The sequence below is a fragment of the Thunnus albacares genome, chromosome 18 (genome assembly GCF_914725855.1).
Source record: "Thunnus albacares chromosome 18, fThuAlb1.1, whole genome shotgun sequence".
NCBI classification, from domain to species: domain Eukaryota; kingdom Metazoa; phylum Chordata; class Actinopteri; order Scombriformes; family Scombridae; genus Thunnus; species Thunnus albacares.
The window spans coordinates 4,252,765-4,278,120 of NC_058123.1; the positions used below are offsets into that span (position 1 = coordinate 4,252,765).

Here is a 25,356-nt window from a genome sequence, read left to right on the forward strand (position 1 = left end):
TTCCTCCTTCACTGTAAAGTCTCAGTGTTTGTGCACCGGAGGCTTCGAGTTTCCACATCACACTTGTGTAAGTTGCACACTGGACCACGATTGGCTAAAAACTAGTTGTGATGTCACAGATCCTGCATCATAAGTGTTAAACTGAGATTTAAGGTGAGTTAAGACAAAAGACTACAAGCAGAGATTTTATGCAAGATAACGACGCCTTGTGTGTTATTCTGATTGGAGGATGAAAAAATTCAGTCTGGAACAAAAACTTCATGGATTGTGATGAAATATTTGTTTGTTAAATATTTATTTGTATAGACATTCATGTTCCCCAGAGGATGAATCCTGCTGACTTTAGAGTGAAATATCTTCAGTATTAGATGGAAATTTCCCTCAGAATCAGTCGTAATAACTTTATTGATCCTCAGACTTTTCTTCCAGTGTCATAACATCAAAATTTTAGTTTTTGTGTTTGATTCATGACCAAATGTCTGCAGAACGAATGATCCATCAGCCTCTACTGCACTTTGTGTTTAGCGCTAATTAGCAAATGTTAGCATGCTAACACACTAAAGTGCTACACATTAGCATGTTAGCACTGTAAACATAACCCAATGGAACTACAATACAAATACTCGAGTTTGAGAAGAAATCATTTTATTTTAATAAACATTTTCAATGTTTCCAGAACAGAAGAATTAAAGAAACAGATAATAAAGACACTTTATTCCTCTCATAATCTTTCTGGATTTGAAAAATCCGTCTTGCGTTTTCCTCCGAAGTCCACGTAAGTCAGAGCTCGTAGTCCATTTTGTCGTTGGCCCAAACAGCTTCAACAGGTCACATCCAGAGTTCATGCTGTATAGTTTATACTGTCGACCCAACAGAGCTGCAGATAAAGTCTCTGCACAGTGAAATCATCCAGGTCTGATACAGTCATGTGAACAGCAGCAGCAGCTACGACTAGCTGCTTTTGCCTTTTCTGTTTCTTCCTCCGGTGTAACGGAAACTCTTCAGCGGGTTCTTCCCCTGAATGTTCTTCTACAACGACAGAAGCAATTATTGTATTAATATCTAATATATCACTTCAGTTATTCATACTTCTAATTATAAAATATATCAACACAGACCAGCTAACACTCATAAAAAACAGAGGAAACTCAAATTTATGGACACAAATGCAAAAAGTACTTAATAGACTTGAAAGAAAAATTATACAGAGAGGAAATCTGTTTTCATTACAGATGAATCAACTGATTCCTTCCTCAATAAATCCTTTAACTGTTTGATTTATAAAATGTCAGAAAACAAAAAGTGCCCGACTCAGTTTCCCAGAGTCCATGTTGACTGTCAAAACCCCAAAATATTCAATTTACTATCAAATAAAACTAAGAAAACTGGAAAATATTCACATCTGTTCCTAAACAATTACTTGTAACTTATTATTAAAGTAGACTTCATTAATCGTTTCAACTCTTGTTAGATATTAACATTAATCTAACAATATATCTCAGGAATGTGAAAGTATAGAAATATATACAAATCTTTACAGATATATATAAATACCTTTTTTTAAATCATGAGCTTGTAATAATGGTATGATGTTAACACTGCTGTAACCTCCCAGTAATGAACAAATCACTGTTTACTTTCTATGACTTTTCATACAAGAACTCATCATACTGCTGGTTAGTTATAAATTAAAATGTTTTACTTGTAAAATCTCCGTTTCTCAGTGAAAACCAAGGTCACTTGTGTGTCTTTTCTGTCTATTTTAACCACCTGTTTACATCTTTCTCTGAGTCTCACCTTGAAACTGGTCTTGACGACTCCTCCTTCTGGTTTCGGTTTATCTTTCTTCTTTCTCCTCCTCCTGCTCAGCAGAGGATTCACCGCTCCTCTCAGCGTCTCAGGAACTGGAAGAAATCAGTGAAAATGAACGTTACAAATGACGGACATATATGTACCCGTGATTTACTGCTGACGTGGGAAACGTGTGTCTTACTGAGGTACTCGGGAACGTTCTTCAGGTGAGGTTTGACGACAGCAGGATGGAGATCTTTGTCGTGTCTGAGCAGCTGCAGATCTCTGGGGTTGTCGTCAAAATACGTCTGAGTGACAGCAGAATGTACAGTCGATGTTTATATATATGATATTATTATTATTTATATACAGAACGTGTGTGTAGATCAGTGAGGATCAGTCACCTTGAGTTTTTCTGAATTGAGCAGCTCCTGCTTGATCTCCTTCAGTCTGGCCTCCCTCACCGCCTGCTTCGTCACTGAACGCATTGCATCCTGGGAACAAAACAGAACTATTGATCATCCAAACATTCACAGTATTCAGCAGTGTTGACATGAAGATTCAAGTGGAAATGCAGCACGACAAAGATAAAAACGGGTTTTAATTAAATGCAAAAGAAAACTTAAAGTACTTCATTAAATGTTCTTAACTTTTCTAATGAACACTATAAACATAAACACGTCTGTGTTTGTGAGGACGTTACTCACCCTGCACCTGTACCTGAAGCCTTCGATCTCCTCCATCTTAAACTGATACGGTTTCAGAGCAGAATCAGCGTTTTCTAAAAACACAGAAAACATAAATGAAACACATTCTTATTAACGGCAAATTAAATCATGATTATTTCCATATATGTGGAGACCAGAGCTGCAACGATTAGTCTATTGATCAATTAGTTGCCAACTATTTTGACAATCAATTAAACATCTTGAGTCATTTTTAAGAAAAAAACCCAAATTCTCTGATTCCAGCTTCTCAAATATGAATCATTTCTGTTTTCTTTAATCTTCTATGACAGTAAATTGAATATATTTGGGATTGTGGACATTTGAGGACGACATCTTGGGCTTTGAGAGACACTGATCGACATTTTTCACCATTTTATGGACTTAACACCTCATCTAGAATTCAATTAATCAAGAAAATAATCAACAGATTAAATGATAATGAGAATAATCATGAGTTGCAGCTCTAGCAGTGACTTTAAATGGGGTTATGTAACCACAAATAAACCTGATTATAGTACAACTGAGTACTTTTTGTATGTTTTACCTCCTGTGAGAGCCTCCTCCACCTCGGACAGCAGAGCGAGCTCAGTGTGAGAGATGAAGGACAGAGCGGTGCCGGGGTTGTCTGCTCTCGCCGTTCTACACGATCAAACATATAACCATTAATATCACAGCTGAAGTTACCGACCAGCCTTCATAAACAACTGAGAGAAGCTTTTACCTTCCGACTCGATGGATGTAGGACTCGACGGTCGTGGGGAAATCAAAGTTGATGACGTTGGCGACATTTTGGAAGTCGACGCCTCTGGAGACGCCGTACTCTTTATCCTTCGTCCTTTAAAACATTTAGCAGACGTTAAAAGTCAAAATGTCACCAAAGATCCACAGAAACTCTTTAAGAAAACTGTAGAAGACGATAAAAATATCATCTCTGTGTCTGTTTGTCAACTAATAAATAAATTAATTAAAAAAAACAGACTGATAGAAACTCGCTACAAACAACCCACGATGCAACTCAGGCCGTAAAGGGAAACACTTTGGAAGGATTGTAGGACAAACTGATGAACATCAGTATGATCCACGTAAAGAAAATCATTTACTCACTTCCCTCCTCTCTCTGCGGTCTTCTTCTTCTTCTTCCCTTTTCCTGCGGCGGTCTGAGGAGCGGCCGTCGGGTCGGCTAAACTCTGCTCGTCCGTGGCGATGATGTAGTCATAAAAGCCCTGATTGAACTGAGTGATGATGTGACACCTGAAACACAAGAAGAAGAAGAAGAAGAAACGCCGACATGAACAGGAAGGAAAACAAATAACACGTCACACCGTGTTGTACGACTGTACTCGTTATATTTACACTGTAAGACATGAACAGGGAGGATAAATGGAGTCTAAATAACTCGTTTTAAATACTTTAGTATTAAATATTCTGTATTGTTGAATATAACTGACATAATTACCAATTAACTGGCATAAATATACTTTTTATTGTGACTCTGTGAATCTAGAAGAAGAAGCTTTTTTCTGGTAAAATTAACTGCAGGTTGTTGTAAACGTCTCAGTCGTCTGTAACCAGAGTTCATTTTGGTTCATTATTACAGACTTTAAATGCATTTTTGTCTTTGTTTAGCATCTTTAAATAATTGTCCTCATCCCACATGTATAGATTCATTTTTTCAGCACAAACTCAGCAAGAAGTCCAACTTATTATTCTGTCAAAAACCACCAGGAAGCCAAATACAAGAAAAATTACACACGTAACTGTAAAAATGTACACTGAAAACATTATTATACAGTTCAAGGTTGTAAAAAATATTGTTTCACTATTCATAAACACAAATACAGCAGAAATATGTAAGAAAAATCAAACTATAGTTATTTATACTTTCTATTTACAAGTGATTTTAACTCGTTTTTGTGCCTTTTTTCATTGAAAGTATGTTTATGCAGCTGTAAAATGTTTTCACATTTCTGTAAAACAAGTTTTATGTTCTGCAGATATAAATGAGACACTGTGTTAAAGCTCCACATCTACACTTTCACCTGGTTTTCTCAGCTTGTCTCCACATGATATATGAATAAAGTTACGTTACGATGAATAAAACAGAGAGATGGTAACTCAACACAAAACTACAAAATACATAGAGACAAAAGTTATGAATTGCTTGTTAGTCCTTTTTTATTTGAGAATAAACAGCAGTGAAGTATCTGCTGTGAGAGAATCTGATGAACACAAAGTGAACAAACAAAACAAACGTTTATTATTTATCTAACAGATTCAGCTTCCTCTCACCTGGAGTGGACGGGCAGCTCCGAGTTGAGGACGCAGGCGGGAATACTGAACTGTTCCAGGAAGAGTTTGAGTCTGTAACATCTGTCCACGGCTCCGACGAACACCAGCGTCTTCCCCTGAACCAGCCGCAGCTTCAGCAGCGTGTAGATGAGAAGGAACTTGTCCTCTTCCTCACACTTGAGGCTGTACTGCTGCAGCTGGTTGCTGTCCGGCAGCTGAGAGCCCTGCAGCTTCAGGATCACCTGAGACGACACACACACACGGATCAATACAACGCAGCTTCTACTATCATCAGTGTCCAACAGAAACAGACACCTGCAGCTGTTTGTTATGTTTGTAACATCAGCAGGACTATGAACGTTAATGTGAACATGTCATTACAGGGTTGTGCAGCAGCAGCTCCTTTAAGGCCTGAACGTCCTCGGTGAGAGTCGCCGACATCAGGAACGACTGATAGATTTTCGGCAAATGGCTGTTAAAAGACAGAACAGATCATGTTTAGATTATATTTACATGTAAATACGAACCTATAATAGATGCAGAAGATGTGCAGCTGCATCCAGGCTGAAAACATGTTAAAACAATGCAAAGTGCTGCGGTGGCGATGACATGTTTAAGGTACCAGTGAGACAATGAAATACGATCCAGGAAGTCCCAGTTAAAGCTACGGTTTAATGCGTTTAAACACTTAGCACATGCTAAAATGCTTCATAGCAGTTTATAACACTCACAGGCAAGATTTTACAACTCAGGAAAGTTTGCAACTGTTTTATCTTTTGTTGCGACGATCGTGTCAAACACGGCGTTCATTCATAAATCTCAGGTTTCAGGAGACTCAGCTGTTGTTTCCCTGCCACAACATGATTTAAAATGTTTTCCTTGTTTATCAGGTGCTGCTGCTTCAGACACATAATCAAACTAATATACCTAAAAACGGTGCTAATGTTGTGCTGTTGAGCCTCCCTGAATCACCATGACAACCCTAAACGGGACCCTGATCCTTCTGGTGAGTAATTAAACTAAAGTTAAATGAAGTAACTTCTTTAAAGATGCTGGTAAAACGTCTGTTTGTTTTTCTCACCACAACAAGTTCTTCAGATCGGCCTCGAAGCCAAAGGAGAAGAGCAGGTCGGCCTCGTCCACCACCAGCGTCTCCAGGGACGAGTGCAGGACCAGGTTCTGGGCGTTGAGGTGGGCCAGCACGCGGGACGGCGTCCCCACGACCACGTCAGGCTTCTCCATCAAGATCGGCCTGTTCAAACACAATAAACAACATAAACCACACTCATCATCACCTCTAGTTACATTTCACACATGACATCACTTTAATTATGAGAGTTTTATAAGTTATTGTGAACATGTATATAAAGTAGAGTATGTGGGTCAGGGTTAGAGCCTCTGACTGACCTCTGCGCCGACAGGTCAGCTTTGCCGGAGATGTCGGCCACTCGGACGTCTCTCGAGCAGAAAGCCGTTAACTGTCTCATCATGGTCTGGACCTGCTGACCCAGTTCTTTGGTGGGAACCAGGATCAGAGCTCTCACATCCTGCTCACGAACGCTCTGAAGACACCCAACACAAAAGGTGAGAGGTCAGGAGGATGAAGAGGATCCACACACGCGAAATGTACATCATCATCATCACAGAGACGCCACCAGCTTTGAATCATGACATCAGTTTTGTTTTCTGTTTTCACTTCTGGGAAATAAACTTAAAATAAACATTCAGCATAAAGCTAAACAATAAAATCCTAAAATCCAAAAACACATCACCATAATTCAAAATAACAATAATAATACTACTACTAACGCCCTCTAACCTTAAACCCAACAGCGCCTCACTGCAACAAGAACAACCTGTTGACTAAAGTAAAATTGATCTGTGATCCTGTTCCATAATAAACCTTCGTGAAGGACCTCCTCTCTCTCTCTCTCTCTCTCTCTCTGTGTCGTCCTCACCTGTTTGGACGTCAGGATTCTCTGTATAACAGGAACAGCATAAGCTGCCGTCTTTCCAGATCCGGTCCGGGCTCGAGCCAAGAGGTCTTTCCCCTCCAGAGCCAACGGGATGGCCTTCTCCTGGATCAGAGTCGGCTGGGACCAACCCAGATCTGCCACCGCCTGATGCAGGAAGATCACAGCGATCCATCACACAGGGCAGTAAAACAGCTGGTTAAACTAATTATAACAGCTTCACTTTACTGTACTGACATTTCTCTGATTGGTGTAAATGTAATTAAGTATATTTAAGCAAGTACTTAAGTACAATTTTGAGGTACTTATACTTGAGTATTTCCATTTTATGCAACTTTATACTTCTGCTCCACTACATTTATCTGACAGCTCAGTTACTTTGCAGATTTAGATTTTAAGCTTCAGATAAAATTTTAATTACATTTTTGCACAGAAGGAGGACTGTGGATTTTGTCCCCCATCACTTCCATTGTAAGTGCATTATGAAGGGATCTTCTAATGGTCAGTATGAACAGGAGGAATGATTACAGCTAGAAAAACATGTTTCACTGTTCATTTGGGCTCCTGACTGTTGTTTTAAGACACACTTGAACAACTGTGAACTCGTCCTTTAATGTTAATTTCGAGATAGACAATGTTACATTAAACTAAAACTATTAAACTGGTTTCAGTGACTACAACCACAAAATAAAATGTTTATTTATGTCACCCTGAGGAGGATATAAACTATGTTATGTATATAAAACTGAGCTGGTTTTAATGTTAATATCTAATCTTCAGTAAACAGTTGTAGAAACACGCTGCTCCGTTAGCTCCTCCTGTAACTTCAGTTGTTTCTATCGACTTTTCTTCGCTTCTCTGCGGTGTTTTCTCTCCAGCTGAAGCTTCGTCGCTTCTCCAACATTTTATTCCACATTTAAAGAAAATGTCGAGCGGTTTGTTACCTTTAACAGACGGTCGTCTAAGCCCATTTCATGAAACTGCAGCCTGTCGGCAGCCATCTCTCCTCCTCGCACTACACTCACATGTGCGTCGCGAGGATGTGACGTCATGGTGCCTTCAAGTACTGCTTCTCAAGCTCCGACTCTTCTCTAACACTCACGTACTGTTCAGGTCAAATTTGACCCATTTTGACATTTGAAAGCAATATAAACACCCTAAATTACATTTTTTTAAAGCCTGAAATTTGATGACTTTTTCCTTAAGTGGTCCAGAATATACAAAAATGGAAATATTTAAAAAGTATTAATTTCTGTGCAGCTGGTATAAATTTTTGCATGTAGAGTGTGTTTTGGGTCACATTTGACCCGTATTTACTTAAAGGGATTTTAAAGTGACCAGAGAGGGTCAAATCAAGGTGAAGAGTGGTTTTTGGGAATCTAGAAACAGTGAAACTATAGATTGTCATGTGTGTGTGTCAGGACAGAGTTCAGTGGGGACCTTGACACAATATAGTGTAACTGTTAAAGTAAGTAAATGAATAGTGTCAGATCTAAAGAAAACACTCTCTCTGCTCTCTGAAACATAAATGAAGGATTAATCACCAATTTATTAATGACTGATAACATATATATGGGTGCAAAATACATTTGTGGTTCAAAATTTGGTATAGTGACTAATTATAACGGGATAGTTGAGCAGTGTATAAAATGACTCCATATTGTGAAGGGTCAAACTATAAACAGTATGTAAGGGTTAAGATTACAATGAACAGAACGTCACACTTTAAATAAATCTTGTAACAACAGCCATATAAGAGATGTAATTCATTAACAATATAGACTCAGACTTCAGGAAAATTCTTTTTGAGTTCTTTTTTTCTGTGTATTGGAAGAAAGCTTGATTGTTTCCCTAAAAATATTGATTCCCATCAAGGTTAATGAGTCCATTTTAAAATTATTCATAATATATATCCTTGCAACTCCCATTTAGCAAAACTAATTGACTGATTTGTCTGATATGCTTTTATTTTGCTTGAAAAAAAAGACAAATTATTACTAAAAAGAATGTTTGCACTGTAAAAAGCTTTTTGAGATGATTTAAGCCACATTACTCTCGATAGAAATTGATGGTAGCTCAGTTGGTTTCTCAGTTTGTGATTTTTTTTCTTTTTATTTTGAAGTCAAAGTAGAATACATTTCTTTTATTATGAATGTTACTCTTTCAACTGAGAATCATGTCTGTGCACCTAAAATCATGTAGGACATAATTAGGTCCTTATATAAATTTGGCTTATAAGACTTATGTACTTTTACTCAAGTAGGATTTTAAATGCCGGACTTGTAATCTAGTATTTTTACATTGCTGTATTTACTTAAGTAAAGGATCTGAGTACTTCTTCCACCTCTGGTCTTTCGAGTTGTTTCAAACAAACTAACGTATTAAAAAGTTTATCTGAAGCTAATATGAAGCTTCAGCGTCCAAATGAGTCAAATCAAGTAGATATCTTTCAACGTTACAGTCTTTTTAATGCCAAAGTTCCTCTTTTTGTTACTATTCTTCCACCTGCAGCTCAACAGGGAAACACTGTCCGAGGAAACACAAAGAGGGAATTTGATGCTAAAAAGACTGTAAATGTGTCAGATATCCACTTGATATGACTAACTCAGACTGCTGAAGCCTCATATAAGCTTCACATCTACTTTTAAATGCTTTTTTGTGCAGGACTGTGGATTTTGTTCCCCATAAACTGTGAATTTACCCTTTAACCTTATATAAATCTTCCTTAATTAACCAGCAGATGGCGTCAAACTCCACCAGCGACTGAATCAACGTCACACACTCCACCAATCCTCCACTAATTAATTATAAAAATAGCCACGATAATTTCAGCAGAAACAGCAGACTGATACAACACAGAAGAAGCGGGGAAGTAAAGTTCTTTATTCTGTATTAAACCTTGATCCGCGTGTGTGTGTGTGTGGAGAGCTGTTTCAGACATTGGGAGGATGCTGGAGCGGGAGGTGAAGACGTCTGGTGGATGCTCAGCGGCTGTCTCCTCATCCTCATCCTCATCCTCATCCCATCCGTCCTCCTCCTCCTCCTCCTCCTCCCACAGCAAATAAATGAGTCAACATGGCCGCGGAGCAGCTCGCCCTGCAGCAGCACTGAGACACGGACAGCAACAAAACAGGTACAGAAAACGTCCAGCATGGGGAAAACACGCAGTCTGGAGGCTTTATTTTATGTTTTATTTAAAGGTTCGTAGCGTCAATCTCCGAAAGAGACTCAGTTTACTGTTTACCAACATAAAGCTACAGGTATATTTGTTATATAATCTGATATTCAAACCATGGAGGCTGTAATTATTCCCCAAAAATCATTTTTCTTCTTTTTATTGTAATTGTTCCCCCCATTAATCATTTTCTATTCCTTTTATTGTAAATATTCCTTTCAAAAATGATTTTTTATTCTCTTTATTGTAATTATTCCTCCACGGATCATTTTCTGTCCTCTTTATTTCTAGTCTTTTCCATCCTTCTGTTTTGTTATTGTCTATAATGCCTGAGAGAAATCACTCATTTTCTAATATTTTTTTAATTTCATTTTGGTTGTTTTGTTTTTCTCAGATTAAATGGCGTTCATGTCCCGGTTCTCTCGGTCCCGGAGCAGCTCCAGGTCTCCGAACCGAAAAGACTCTGAACGGGTCTCCCCAAACCTGACCGTCTCTGAGCTGGAGAGACTGCTGTGCACCGGAAAAACTGCCTGCAACCATGCGGATGAAGTGTGGCCGCGACTTTATATTGGAGACCAGTGAGTGTTTACATGTAACACTTTTATATTAAGGGTCACAACACATAATGCATGATCAATAACTCCTGCTGTAGAAGTGACCAAATCACTAGTTAACAGTTAACAGTGGTGGTATTTAAGGAAAAGTACCAATACAACAATGTATAAATACTCCATTACAAGTAAAAGTCCTGCATGAAAACGTTTACTACAGTAAAAGTACATAAGTATTATGAGCTTGATGTAGTTAAAGTATTGCAGTAAAAGTAGTGGTTTGGTCCCTCTGACTGATATATTATTATATATGACATCATTAGATTATTAATAGTGAAGCATCAGTGTTAGAGCAGCATGTTACTGTTGTAGCTGCTGGAGGTGGAGCTAGTTTACACTACTTTATATACAGTTAGCTAGTTTAGTCCACTGGTTCCCAACCTAGGGGTCGGGCCCCTCCAAAGGGTCAGCAGATAAATCTGAGGGGTCGTGAGATGATTAATGGGAGAGGAAAGAAGAAAAAACAAAGTTCTGATACACAAATCTGTTTTCAGTTTTTGGACTTTTTCTCTAATCTTTGATTTTTGCTGAAATATTGGATCATTTGAACATTTATTGAAATGAAAGCATGTGAGAAGTTTAGAGGGAAAAACCCCGACTACACAGCTTTTTGTAAGACGTCAAAAGCCAAAAAGGTTGGAAACCACTGGTTTCATCTTTAACAATGTGTTGTATTTTAAAAGCTTGTTATATTATCCATTGTGTCAAATCTTCATCTGATTAGCTGGAACATGAAGTTGTAAAGTATTAGTCTGATGTAAACGTCTACATGTAGAGAAGTTAAAATCAGTCTGACTGTTTAAACCTCACCTCTCTGCAGAGATATTGCATCAGATCGGCGTGAACTGGCCAAACTCGGTATTACACACATCCTCAACTGTGCACAGAGCAAGTGGCGTGGGGGGGCCGAATATTACGCCGGGATGAGCATCACTTATCACGGCATCGAGGCTCACGACTCCCCGACCTTCGACATGAGCGTCAACTTCTATCCTGCTGCCGAGTTCATCCATAAAGCCCTGACGAGTGGAGGTCAGTCTGTGAATAATGAAGTAAATCCTGAAGGTCACATAAACCTTTATTATATTGATAATTGCATATAATAACAAGGCTGTAGCCAGGATTTTATAAATACTGAGGTCATGAATCCAGATTTCCCCAAAGAAATCTTTGACTGGCCACAAAAAACATAATTAATGAACCTTTATTTCCACTTAAGTCATTAGTTTAACTGTTCAAGTTACATTTTCTGTAAATTGTATCTCCCAAGATATATTTCTGTAGATAAAATATAAATCTTAATATAATATTTTAATGTGATTAAATTTTTTTTAACAGAAAATAATAAATTGAAAGATTTTAGTTCTAAAAAATCAACCATATGTAATTTGTTTGTAATGTCCAAAGCAACTTACAATAAATGCATTCAAAATCAGGAACAAGATCAAGGTAATTGCCAATTTTTAAAAAAGTAATTAAAAAACTGGAATTGTATTGGGGTTTTTGGGGTTTTTTTTGTCTTAGAAAATTGTAGAATATAAATCCTCTTCAAGTCATTAAAACCCCCAAATACCCCTGAAGTCACTGAGATTTTGCTCAGTAGCCCCTTTATATTAATGAAAAATGTTTGAATGGATTTTAAGACTCATTCCATCGTCTTTGTTGGATCCCAACCGACTTCACTGAAAGATAAAATGAATATTTACAGAACAGAATTGAGTTGCATCAGTTTATCATTGATCCTTCACTAAATCTAAGTTTTCAGTGACCACTAGCTAGTTTCAAACTAGTGATTTTCTAGATGTAAACTGAAGTAATGTGTTAATCAGTTGCTGTCAAATCAAAAGCAATCAGCTATGGAAACAGAAAGACACTATAGCATCTCAAACTGTAGCAGAACCTCCAAAAAGTACAGTTTTAGGTGCTGAATATTAAACTTAACTGTTCATGATTTTTAAATGCAAGTATGACTTTGTTTTCTTTATATGTGCATACATGGAAAAATATGTGTGTTTCAAGTATTCATGCAGTTCAGAATGGATTTACGTCGTAAAAAAGTGCTGAACAAAGCAAAATGTGTTTCATATTTTAGATTCAACAGTGGCTACTTTTAGGAATCTAAATATGAAACATGTTCTGGTTTCACATAATTTCAGATTTGTTATTTCATAGTTTTTATGTCTTCAGTATTGTTTTACAATGTAGAAAATAGTAAAAATGAAGAAAAACCTTTGAATCAGTCGGTTTGTCCAAACATTTGACTGGTTCTGTATTAGCAGGCTAACGTTAGCTTTGTTAGCTGGTTCAGTCAGCTATGAGTCAGTTACACCTGTTAATATTAGTGTAAATATTTACTAATCTCTTAATAAGAATTAGTTTATATGATGCAAACCATTATAATTGATGTGTAAATCTTATTATACGTTATAAATTAGCTAAATCTGAACTTTACTGGCTGCAGAAATGTGTGCACATGTGGAAAAAATCTGGACCAGAGCATACTGGTTCATACTGTGGTCCGTGTGTAGGTAAGGTGCTGGTCCACTGCACCGTGGGAGTGAGCCGCTCGGCCACGCTGGTGCTGGCCTACCTGATGATCAGACAGAACCTGACCCTGGTGGAAGCCATCAAAACAGTGAAAGACCACCGCGGCGTCATCCCCAACCGAGGTTTCCTTCGCCAGCTCAACGGCCTGGACGGCATCCTGAGAGAGAGTCGTAAGACGTCACCGCAGAGCTGAGAAACCCCCTCCCCCCCCCCCCCCCCCCCCGCAACACACACACAGCCTGAGGTAGCAGCAAGTCTGGTTACACCAAAGGAGGTAACGGGACCAAGATATGAGCAACCTGTCGGTTTCTGACACTGTGGCAGACTGAGATCAGTATCTTAATTAATTCTAATCATACGTATTTAGTCTTTTAGCCTCTGAAACAAATGAGCACCGAAGCTCATAATCTTTAAGATATGAAGGCCCACACATATGTTTAAGAATTAATTTGAATCAAATTTTATTTATCACAAATTTGCCTCTAAGAGCTTTACAATCTGTACAACATGTGACGACCTCTATCCTTAAGGCACGGTCACACCAGCACTTAAAATGGTGAAATTGTGCAACAAAGTCAAACGATTTCAACGCCACGATCGATGGATTCAATCACAGGGATAGATAAGTCTTTGAGGGAACAAGAGAGAGAGTTAATTTTCAGTTTTTAAGTTTTAAATCCTCACATTTGAGAAGCTGAAACAATTGTCAAAATTGTTGGCAGTTAATTTTCTGTCAATCGTCTTGGCTGTGATGTTCTTTGAGGGAACGGAAAGTCTAAAAGTGGGGAAGTTATCGTAGCTTATTGGTTGTGTTGCACCACTTTATGTGCTACTTTCTGGTGTGACCGGGCCAAGACTTTTGATTTTTATAATGAAAAACTCCCAGCAAAAAAAACAACAAACCCTTTAACAGGAAAAAAGTAAGAAACCTCAGAAGAGCAACAGAGGATGGATCCATCTTCCAGGATGGATTTACAAAATTATAATTGAACAGTTGAGAACAGTGGTTCCCAATCCTGGGTTTGAACCTCCAATGGTTAATCTGAGTGGTTACGAGATGACCGTAATTAATGTCTGCATCTCTAATATCAACTATCATGTCTCAAAATGGGAGCATCAGTTTTTGGGTGACCTACAGCTCAGAGACATATGATGAGAGTCCCAAGAAGGCATAACTGGGCTATAAAGGGTTGCAAGCCAGAATGGTTGGGAACCACTGGTTTAGAAGATATTTGCTCATTGAAAATCTCTTAATATACAAGAGTAAAACTTCAGACCATTCCAGTTAACCTGAAGCCTATTTATATTGCCACTGTACCAACAGCTACTAGAGAAACTACACTACAGAAAACTTAAAGCTTTCTGAACAGTTTTATCAGAATCAGTGTTTAATCTCTGGAGCATTTTTTTCTTAAAATATCTAGAAATTTGTCCGTGTGTATGTCTCAGATCACCGCGCTAGTATCAAGAAGATTCCAGCCTTGAGATTATCTGAATTATATTGGAAATAGATTAAATCTCTATGGCAGATGTTTGTTTTTTTTTAACTGTTTTGATTTAATGACAGTATTGCCACTGCCTCCTTGTACCACCAGTGTAATATCTTCAAATTATTACAAAAACCAGTCCAAAGATATTCAGTTTACAAAGATATAAAACAGTGAAAAGCAGCAAATCCTCACATTCGAGAAACTGGAACCGCTGAATATTTGACATATCACCTTGACAAATGACTTTAAAATGATTAATCTACTATCAAAATTGTTGACAATTTTCTGTCGATGAAATAATTGATTAATCAACTAATTGTTTCATCCCTAGTGCTACTGTTTTCTTATATAGTGATCAAGGTGCAGTGTTTTACAATGAAGTAAAAATATATATGTTGTTGTTGTTTTTTTTACAGTAAAATATAATTTAATCTGTATTTTTAGTTACATTTAAATCAATCTTATAAGAAGTTATGATGAAATTAGTTATTGTGTTTTCCATATTATAATGGTGGGATAACATAAAATAAAAACCATACTTATCATCATGTTTAGACCTTGATAGAGATTATTATTTTTTATTTGCATCTTTATAATAAGGAGCTCTGTGCTTAACTATCTTATCTTTGATTGATGGTTAATTCAATCGTCTTTTAAGAGAGTATTAACTGTCACTAAAAATACAGATTACAGAGGTACTTTTTCAGCCCTCAATAGTGTCTCCGGCTTCTTTTTAGGCTGCATACAGCTGCAACAGCCATCAACTTCCACCAACAAGCTATGTAGGGCAGCCTGTATGTCGCCTGAGAGGCAAAACACAGGGAAATATAGTCCACTAATTACTGGTTGCACCAGTTGTTGCTGCTCATTAAGCTTATTGCTCTGAGAGTATGGTAATATCTGGAGGCGACTCATATCTCTCATCTGGACTGTGGTGGCAGAACAGTAAGAGGATCATGTTTTAGATCAGATTTGAGTTAGAAAAAATCAACCTGAAACTATAAAACTAGAATTTTGAAAAGTAGAAATTACACCCTCGCTGTCTTTTGTAATGAATAGGAAATAAGATTCTCACTCAGTGATTTTTTCCCCATAGTTTCAGTCTTTGCAGGTCTTCCCTCGACTTACTCTTTTACATTCAGTAAGTGTCATTAAGTGCCCTGAAAAAGTTGCGCTCTAGTTGTAGCCCAGGTCTAAACCAGCACACTTATGTAGCCTGTTGGTTAGCATTACGTTGTTGTCACAGTCTGTACACAATTATTATCTGTGGAGGATTTGTGAATAGCAACATACAGTATACTGTATAATACGACTTTTATTTTCAATTGGGTGTCGAACAAGTTCAGTGTATTGTTTCGATCTGATGTATTTTAAATAATCACGGTCCTTGTTGATTTTTTATGGGATATCTTGAGTGTGATGAACTGAAATTCATCCAGTAGTCTACAGACTTACAATCTAAATGAGGTTATTACAGCTTCCAGTCTGGTGTATCACTTCAACTTTACAGTGTTAACTGTTCAGAGTAGCACTCTTAAAGGTGCAGTGTGTAGAATTTAGTAGCATCTAGTGGAACAGACTTGGTGGAAATGGAATATAATATTCATAAGTATGTTTTAATTAGTCTATTATGACCTGAAAATAAGAATCGTTGTGTTTTCGTTACCTTAGAATGAGCCCTTTATATCTACACAGAGTTGCACCGCCATGTTGCTACAGTAGCCCAGAACAGTCAAACCAAACACTGGATCTAGAGAGGGTCTTTCATGTTTTTTGTGAGTTTTGCAGCCACTGTAGGTTATCCTACATACTTGAAAGGGGAGGGGAGGAGTATTCAGTTGGTTGCAATCTGCATCCTCACCACTAGATATCACTAAATCCTACACACTGGTCCTTTAAGTGATAATGTAATATGCCAGCACAAGAGTTATTTAAAGTAGACATGCAGTGGGAGAAAAAAATACCACAAATGTGCCATTGCAAAAAGCTACAAACTGCCCAGAGGACAGGAGAGTGCACAGTGTTCAGTGCTGTACGCAAAGCTCTTTTGTCTTGGTGTTAAAATGAGGCTTTTTGTTCTCATGCTAGAGAAAAACAATAGACGATCCAATGCTGAAATATGAACCAGCTCTTCTAATACCCTTGTGTGTGTTATGATTACCTCAAGTATCATGTCTGAAACACAGTTTTTTTGTGATTTTGTCTGTGCTGTTTCAACAACACCATGATAAATTACAGAAGCAGGAAAATTAGTTGGGCGACTTTGCTCAGCCGGAATGTATATAAAAAGATGGATTTGTGGATTTGTACAGTCAGAAATGTAAACGAATAGTTCAACCGTTTTTGGAAATACACTTATTGAATTTTTTGCCGAGAATTAGATGAGAAGATCAATACCACTCTCAATTGCATGTTGGCATGCTAGTATGGACGTGAGGCGTGGTTGGGCGGTGGTTAGCTTAGCTTAGTTTAAAGACTGCAAGCAGGGGAAACAAGTAAGTCCAAAAGTAAAAAATACTTCTGCCAACACCTCTAAAGCTCACTAATTAACACATTATCTCGTTTGTTAAATTCACACACGAACAAATGTGTAAAAACTTGTCATAGTTGTTGTCAAACTTGTCAGCTAGCATGTGTAAGTAATTGTCAACTGTCAACTCTTCCCTATTTAATAAATGTTAATTGAATCTTTAATGATGTACAAGCTGAGAACAAAATGTCAGCGGGAGTAAACAACTCTTTAAAGTCAAAATAGAAATAAGCTCAGACAGCTATTGTGCCTGGCTAGTGCTAGCATGTTCCCGACTTGCTAGCATGTTAGCCGTTAACTCTTCAGCTATAATCGTTCACCAACTAGCTCTGCAAGCAGCCCCCGGCCACATTACCAAACCTCTAGCAACAACTATTTTAGGTTAATGTGTGGTTGAATTTGGCTACGTTACGACACAGTATGTCTGAGCTTTTACAGCACAAAACTCCTCGTAAATTAACTTTAGACATTTCTGTATGGATTTAACAAACTGAATAGCTAATTGCTATTGCTACAGCTTCACAAGGACAGAGAAAGAGGCTATTGCTGACTTATACCAAATATTACAAAGAGAAATACAAAGATATAACCCAGTTTCTTCACAACTTATCAGTTGTACAATTCCTAAATTTCTTTAAGGCTAACTTTCATTACTGCATTACAAAAGCAAGAGGATAATAGTTGATTATTTGCCAAACTCGAACTCGAACTTTAGGTGTTTTCTGGAGAGCTAATGCTGTGTTCACGTCAAATCGGAGTTATTGTGATTATGAGATTTCGACTTGTAAATGGAGTTCACGACAACTTCCAAGTCCTAATTATGATTAGATGTAGCAAATAGGGACGCCTCACATCAGCCAAACTGCGTCGTTCATGGTGATTTAACACAAATTTTATGGATATTGTGTGATAACGTGATCACTCGTCGGAAAAATGAGAATATTTTTCATCTACCCCCCTTCTCCCCTAAATTTGAACACTCCTTTGGACAGAGCAAGGCTAGCTGTTTCCCCCTGCTTCTAGTCTTTATGCTAAGCTAAGCTAATCACCTCCTGGCTCTAGCTCCATACTTAATGCACAGACGTGAGATTGGTACTGATGATCTCATCTCACTCTTGGAAGGAAAGCAAATAAGTGTATTTCCCAAATTGTCAAACTGTTCTTTTTGAGTGTGTTTTGCACTGTGGCCTTGGAAAGCAAGGCAGAGCAGCAAACAATCCAGACAAGACTATGTTGAGTCAATTTAGAGCTGATTTGTTTGCATTGCGTTTGACATTATGTATTAGAATATTTGCCTCATAGCTGGCGACTTGGGGACCAATGGATGACCCAAGGGGCCACATTAGACCCTTGTATCCCTATAGCATGAAAGATATTTTCATGAGGTCCTGGTTATTTGAAATTGGCACATTTTCTACAATATTTGGATTGAATTCTGAAGGTATGAAGTTACTCCCAAAGTACAGAATCAGCCCGTCAAAACTCCTCTCTTGTTACATGTCGTGTCAGGAAAACAGAGACTCCCTTTACTCTGTTACATATCACAGCGTCCTGTTGACAGCAGAATCTGCCTTTTTTTTCAGAAGCTTTCCTCAATCCGCTCAGTGAAAACACAGAGGAAACATTTATAAACTAGGGAACTATCCATGTGTCATTACTGGACAGGGCCTCTGTAACCATCATGATCTTTACCTTTGCTGTATTGGATCTGTATGTTTTGTATTTGTGGTTTTACTGTGCCGTGATTGGTTGTCGGTCTCAATTCCTGTTTATATTCTCTTATTAATATCTTTGTTTTCTTACAGAGACCTTTCTATAGGAATTATTTTCAATTTATTTTTGTATCACTCTCTTTGAGGTTCATTGAGGGAGAAACTGGCAAAGGAGATGTTGATGCCTTAATCTGTGTACTTCAAGTTGGTTTTTGGACTTTTGTTTCTATGTTTTTATCGTGAACAATACTGAGCATTGATAACTTTGTTTTGATAAATTCTGTACTTAATCAGAAATAATAAAAAAAACCTTCTCTCAGAGCTGTTGAACTGTATTTTATATTGTCTCATTTTTAATCATTTCCTTTTTATGTGTTTATTCAAGTCAGCAAGAAATTATTTTTTTATTGATGTTCAAAGTTCATGACCCTGACCTTGGAAACCGACAAAACAACCTCACCTCAAGGACCATTAGTAGCCGCTCCAAGGCTTTCAAGCATATCACATAACCTTCATCATCAGATAGAGTGTGCCCAGTGGTTTTGGGATTGTAGATAATCAAATTTCCATTTTTTTTTCTGAGCACATGAAGGACTTCTCGTCCATTTTGGCTCAGACGTTTCAAAGTTCATTCTTGACCTTAGAAACTGACAAAACAATCTCAGCTAAAGATCTATCAGTAGCTGCTCTGGAGCTTTCGATCATGACCTTCATCAGGAGGTAGAATTTACGAGTTATCTTGGATTTGTACATTTTCTAATTTAAAAAATGTTGAACACTTCAAAGACTTTTTGTCCATGTTGGCTTAAAAATGTAGCTTCAAAGTTTTTTCTTGACCTTGGAAACAGCAGCCTCCAGGTCCATTCAGTAGCTGTTCTGGAGCTTTCAACCATGAGCTTTATTAGCAGATTGCGTTTGTCAGTTGTCAAGGAAACATAAATGTTGATCACATGTTCTTAAAGTGCTCAGACATCTACAATTCAATGACAGCTGCTGAGGAATATCATGTGATATAATCAAAAGCTCCAGACGAGCTACTGAGTGAATCTTGAGAGTATTGTTCTAGTCATTCCTCCCTCGCTGCCGCATTTCCTTGATTACAGGGTTACAGCCTTTTTAGACTTAATTTCCCACTTTGTTATCCCTCTACTGCAGCTCAACAGGAAAACACTAATTTCATACCAAAAATAAGGAAACGTTGAAAGATATCTACTTGATTTGACTCATTTGGACGCTGAATCTTCATATTAGCTTCAGATAAACTTTTAAATACATTTTTGCACAGAAGGAGGACTGTGGATTTTGTCCTCCATCACTTCCATTGTAAGTGCATAATGAAGGGATCTTCTAATGGTCAGAATGAACAGGAGGAATGATTACAGCAAGAAAAACATGTTTCAATGTTCATTTGGGCTCCTGACTGTTGTTTTAAGAGTCTTCCAATCTGCCTCGTGTAGATTTCATTGAATCAACACTGAAAAAAAAACATCAGTTTCCCTGAATTTCTTTAATGCCAATAATGACCTCTAGTGGTAAAATGTGTCAACTGCAATGACAAAAAATATACTAGAGCACTTAATAAACACTCACTTTTTAATCCTCTTAGCAGTAACCCAATTCTAATGTTGTCATTATTTAATAACTCAACCTTTATTATCACTTTACAAACATTAAAACGACAGCTGATGTTTTCCAGGTGAGACTCAGAACTGGAATTTGTGGACATACACAAGACAAAAGCTTTCAAGTTGCTTTATTTACACCATCACCATCATATTACTCAGATTTTGTTAACAAATGCGGTCCATAAAGGACAGATTAGAAGGTACAAAATACAACACGATGGATATCAACACAGTGGACGAACGTTTTTAGAGGAGAGAGCAGGTTCGCTGGGTGTTTTTCTACTGATACTGCAGATAGACACCATTTTAAAAGATGAACTGGGATGTGCATGATAGAGGATACATCTAACAGGAGAACTGCAGCAGCTTTGTTGCACTATTAAAGTTGACCACAGTCAGCAATGACAACCTTGGCTTTCGGAGTGCCGCTCTTTGTGCCTTGCTTCTCTATCGCCTTGACAACATCAATGCCCTCCACGACGCTGCCAAACACCACGTGCTTCCCGTTGAGCCTGCAGAGGACAAGAGTTGATTAGTATGTGAGACGAACACCTGAAACAAACGGGAGCTGTGAATGCAAACAGCACACGGGTGAAGCTCTCACCAGTCGGTCGAAGCTGTGCAGATGAAGAACTGGGACCCGTTGGTGTTGGGCCCGGCGTTGGCCATGGACAGAGTCCCCATGCCTCCGTGCTTCAACTGGAAGTTCTCGTCAGGAAATTTCTCTCCGTAGATGGATTTGCCTCCAGTTCCATTGTGGTTGGTAAAGTCCCCACCCTGAAAAAACAATGAAAAACAACCATTTGACTCAACATATGTGGCAACAGCAACCAAACAACTTAAAGCACAGGTTCACAATTTCTCACATATGTCTTAAAACAACAGTCAGGTGTCCGTATGAACAGTGAAAGAGGTTTTCCTCGCTGTAATCATTCCTCCTGTTCATACTGGATATTAAAAGATCCTTCAAATGTGCTTTCAATGTAATCTGAAGCTCATATGAGGCTTCATATCAACTAGCATCAAATCCCCTCTTTGTGTTTCCTCAGACAGTTGTAAGTGCAATTATGAAGGGATCTTCTAATGAATGATTACAGCAAGAAAAACATGTTTTCATGTTCATTTGGGCTCCTGACTGACAGACAATAAAAAATTGCGAACAGCAAACAGGACAAATTCCTTGCCTTAACTGTACCTGGCACATGAATTTAGGGATGACGCGGTGAAACGTGGAGCCCTTGTAGCCGAAACCTTTCTCTCCGGTGCACAAAGCACGGAAATTTTCTGTAAAATAAAGACAGTTTGTCCTCAAAAAGCTGAAAAAAAGAAGTGTGTTTCATTTACATCTGGAATATGTATTACTAAATATTAGACAAGTATCACAACTTGTCCATATATACACATAGAAATAGCCTCAATCATCCAATCAGAGGACAACAGAAATTAGTTTAACTGAAGATTATTTTGTAAAATAAAGACAGTTGCATCCAACATCCAAAAATAAACCATAGGTTCAAATCTCCAGGTTATTCTCTCTTTCAGGGACCTCTTGAATACTTTATTTTTTTTCCATCAGTAAATGTCGTCCATCTCTGAAGCCAAACAGCTGATCTTTTCTTCTCCTCTGCTTTACATATTTAATAGAGTAACGCTGCTCGGGTTTCTCCTCGCAGACGAGACGAGAAACAGTCACGTTTAACTCCACGAAAATATAACTGGCTGTCAACTTCTCCAAATTTTAGGTTTAGAGTTCAATTCAGAGGGAAATATTGTACTTTTTTACTACATTTATTGAACAGCTATAAATACTAGTTGCAGATAAAGATTTTACGACCAACTCCAACAATAAAATGCTGCATACACATTAACACATCAGTATTAATAATCCAATAGTATTATAATATAATAGTATAACACTCACGCAGGTCATTCTCCTGCATCATGTGTACTTTTACTGTTATTTTAAGTATGTGTTGCTAATAATACTTGTGTACTTTTACTTGTAATGGAGTATATTTATATTGCAGTATTGCTACTTTTACATAAGTAGAAAATCTGAATATCTCCTCCACTGCTGCACTTCTTTTAAGATTAGAAAAATACATTTTAGTGTTACGTAAATCTAGTTTTAAGTGCTTAAAATTCATAACTATATAAAAAATATAAGCATAAATATCAAATTTTCAGCCTTGCCAGGAAATTTAATGATCTGGGGACCTTATGAAAGTGTCTCTTGGGCCTGATCTGGCCCCCGGACCAGTAGTTTGAGACCCCTGCTGTAGAGAATAGGAACATTTATAACATGCATGAGGAGAAGCATCAGTTTGGCTTTGTGTCTGTCTGTTACATGAAGGTTTATGTGTCAGAACAACAAATATCCTTCTCACGCTCTTATATAAAACTGTCATGAGGTGGAAACAGAGATTTCCTGCTTCTTCTCCTTATTATTAACCGTATCATCATCAGCAGCTGCATGTCTCCTCCTCGTATCACTGTTTACACTCACACTCAGCCGTGGGAGTGGCTGTTCTTTGGGCTCTCTCGACGGATGCGCTCACACTCTGAGTCACCACCAACAGCCTCGACCCATATTTAGAATAAATTCTCAGCGGAGGATTCATGGGGACAAATAGTTTCTCCAAACAAACATGAATCCATTTGTGGAAAAAGTCGGAGCAGCTGTGAGGTTGATGCCATACGCAGGGAACTTAAAAGCTTAACAATCCTGCCATCAGATATTATAAACACATTTGTATGTAATATTAAATCCCTGTGTTTAGTTGTTAATATTTTGGATTTGTGATGAGTAAATTTCATAGTTATAAGTCAAAATCCTCCAAATCTTTCTGGAACATAAATTGTGAACTTAAATCTTTCTCCTTATTGTTAAAGCTTACCTACCAGCAGTCTTTGGGACCACATCAGCCCGCAGCTGCAAATATACAAACATTTCAATTAGTGAAGAAGAAACTAAAGAAGTGGGAGGCAACTGGACACATAATGCACATAAACAACAGAGGAGTCAGGGACACAATGAGAGCATAAATCTGTGGAAACAAGATGTCTGGGACAAAACAAGCACATTCATATTAATATCAGCTGATTGAACTAACTAAGACTTTAGGCCTAAAGGTCCCATAATGTCTGGGACATATTGTGTTCATCTAAGAGGGCATAAGCTGTCAAATAAGCTGCATGTCCAGTGTTTTACAGCCTGACCTGCCCACTACAGTCTAACTGCTGCACTGCTGCACTGCTGCTGCTGCTGCTGGGCGTTCCCATCATCATCCTGCAGGACATCTGGTTGATTTAACTGCTGTTATGTTGCATTTATCCAATTAGACACATTATAAGAAGATAAAACAGATCTTGAGATATATATATAAAAAAAATATGTTCAAATGGAAGCTGCAGGGAGAACAGTCTGTCACAGCTGCAGGCCGTTTGCAAAGCGCACAGATGGACATAAAAGATATTTTTTTGCTATTTTAAACCTTTAAATTGACAAATAAATAAAAGGAAGTGACACATAAGAGAGTAAATAGTGTGAGATTTATCTTACCTCCATTACAATCCTGCCTGCGTTGGCGCCATCCACAGTAATGTCAAAGAAAACTCTGGGGTTTCCCATGTTTGGAGACGCGTTTGTGATGTTTTAGCGGTGAAAACGCACTTTACAGACAACGCTGAGTCTATTTAGGTTCCGTATTTATATGGGGCTACGCGCCGGTGACGTAAGAGCTGAGGAGAGCCAATCACAGCCACGTCCTTCTAAAAAAAGCTCAAGAACGGGCCAATAGGAATGAAGGAAGGCGGGGCTTAGCTGTCAGAAGCTGTACTACCGGCGTTAGATATGTAGTTTAAATGAGTTTTTTTCTGTCAAAAAGGTGGAAATAAAACGAGTCGTGTATTTATACAGTTTGTCTGCTGTCGAGAGTATTTCTACCCACGATTTATAACTATATTTTTACTTAAAGAACATTTTTAAACTATCTGACAGCAGTGGTGGAAAGTAACTAAGTACATTTACTCAAGTACTGTATTTAAGCACAATTTGTAGTAATATACTTAAATATTTCCATTTCATGTGTTATGTTAATTACACTTCTACTCCATCCAAGTACATCTCTGGAGGATAATGTTGTACTCTTTACTACATTATTTATTAAACATTTGCAGTTACTTTGCAGAGGAAGTTATTTTATACAAAACATTGTCTGCTCTTATGACTACTTTTTATTTAAAGAACATTTATAAACTGGTAGGTTTCCCATCTGTCAGAGGTGGTGGAAAGTAACTACATACATTCACTCAAGTACTGTAATTAAGCACAATTTGTAGTACTATACTAGAGTATTTCCATTTCATGTTTTGTTAGTTGACACTTCTACTCCATCTAAGTACATCTCTGAGGATAATGTTGTACTTTTCACTCCACTACATTTATTATTGAAGTTATTATACTGTGTACAAAACCTATAATTAGTTTATAAAATACAATATATCGTTAGAGGTTAATGTTCCACCTCAACGAGCTGCAACATAAAATGCTAAAAACTCCAAACATTTAAATATCTATCTGACTTTGTGCAGCGTAAAAGTTGTATTTTCAGATTGGAAAACTTGACCTTTAATAGGTTATTTTGATTCAAATCACATGAATTCAAATAGATGACTTTTAAAGGAAAATATTTCAATTCAATGCTCTTAATTCATAGTTTCAGCGGTACGGAGCCCTAAAGCTGTCAAAAAAACTGAAGCGTGCGCATGTGTTAAAAATAATAATTCATGCTGACAAATTACTTCATTTGTGCTCTTAATTTAATGTCATCATATATTTAGAAGAGGAGAGCTCTTCTAGCAGAGGGCAGTGAACGCTTCCGAC

The 25,356-nt window shown here is 37.7% G+C and overlaps 3 protein-coding genes across 4 annotated transcripts; 1 reads left to right on the top strand and 2 right to left on the bottom strand.

Annotated features, from left to right (window-relative positions):
• Positions 1 to 628: 628 nt before the first annotated feature.
• On the bottom strand, positions 629 to 7,848 carry ddx56 (DEAD (Asp-Glu-Ala-Asp) box helicase 56). The gene is made up of 14 exons (XM_044332983.1): positions 7,726 to 7,848; positions 6,767 to 6,928; positions 6,216 to 6,370; positions 5,890 to 6,060; positions 5,190 to 5,280; positions 4,809 to 5,050; positions 3,624 to 3,770; positions 3,241 to 3,354; positions 3,064 to 3,158; positions 2,499 to 2,572; positions 2,196 to 2,285; positions 1,994 to 2,099; positions 1,798 to 1,904; positions 629 to 1,029 (listed from the first exon to the last, which is right to left on the bottom strand). The coding sequence occupies exons 1-14, from the start codon at positions 7,831 to 7,833 to the stop codon at positions 952 to 954; spliced, it is 1,740 nt and encodes a 579-aa protein (XP_044188918.1). The 5' UTR covers positions 7,834 to 7,848; the 3' UTR covers positions 629 to 951.
• A 1,978-nt stretch (positions 7,849 to 9,826) lies between these two features.
• On the top strand, positions 9,827 to 16,194 carry LOC122968079 (dual specificity protein phosphatase 26). Its single transcript, XM_044333031.1, has 4 exons — positions 9,827 to 9,914; positions 10,351 to 10,534; positions 11,388 to 11,599; positions 13,096 to 16,194. Exons 2-4 carry the CDS (start codon positions 10,356 to 10,358, stop codon positions 13,305 to 13,307), a joined length of 603 nt encoding a protein of 200 aa, XP_044188966.1. The 5' UTR covers positions 9,827 to 9,914; positions 10,351 to 10,355; the 3' UTR covers positions 13,308 to 16,194.
• A 4,390-nt stretch (positions 16,195 to 20,584) lies between these two features.
• Positions 20,585 to 24,167, bottom strand: ppiab (peptidylprolyl isomerase Ab (cyclophilin A)). Of its 2 annotated transcripts, none has more exons than XM_044333039.1 (5): positions 24,034 to 24,167; positions 23,373 to 23,403; positions 21,667 to 21,755; positions 21,076 to 21,248; positions 20,585 to 20,983 (listed from the first exon to the last, which is right to left on the bottom strand). In XM_044333039.1, the coding sequence occupies exons 1-5, from the start codon at positions 24,100 to 24,102 to the stop codon at positions 20,851 to 20,853; spliced, it is 495 nt and encodes a 164-aa protein (XP_044188974.1). In that variant the 5' UTR covers positions 24,103 to 24,167; the 3' UTR covers positions 20,585 to 20,850. The 2 variants fall into 2 exon arrangements, with proteins under 2 accessions (XP_044188974.1, XP_044188975.1); XM_044333040.1 differs by having other exon boundaries at positions 23,369 to 23,403; positions 24,034 to 24,164.
• Between the last annotated feature and the right edge of the window lie 1,189 nt (positions 24,168 to 25,356).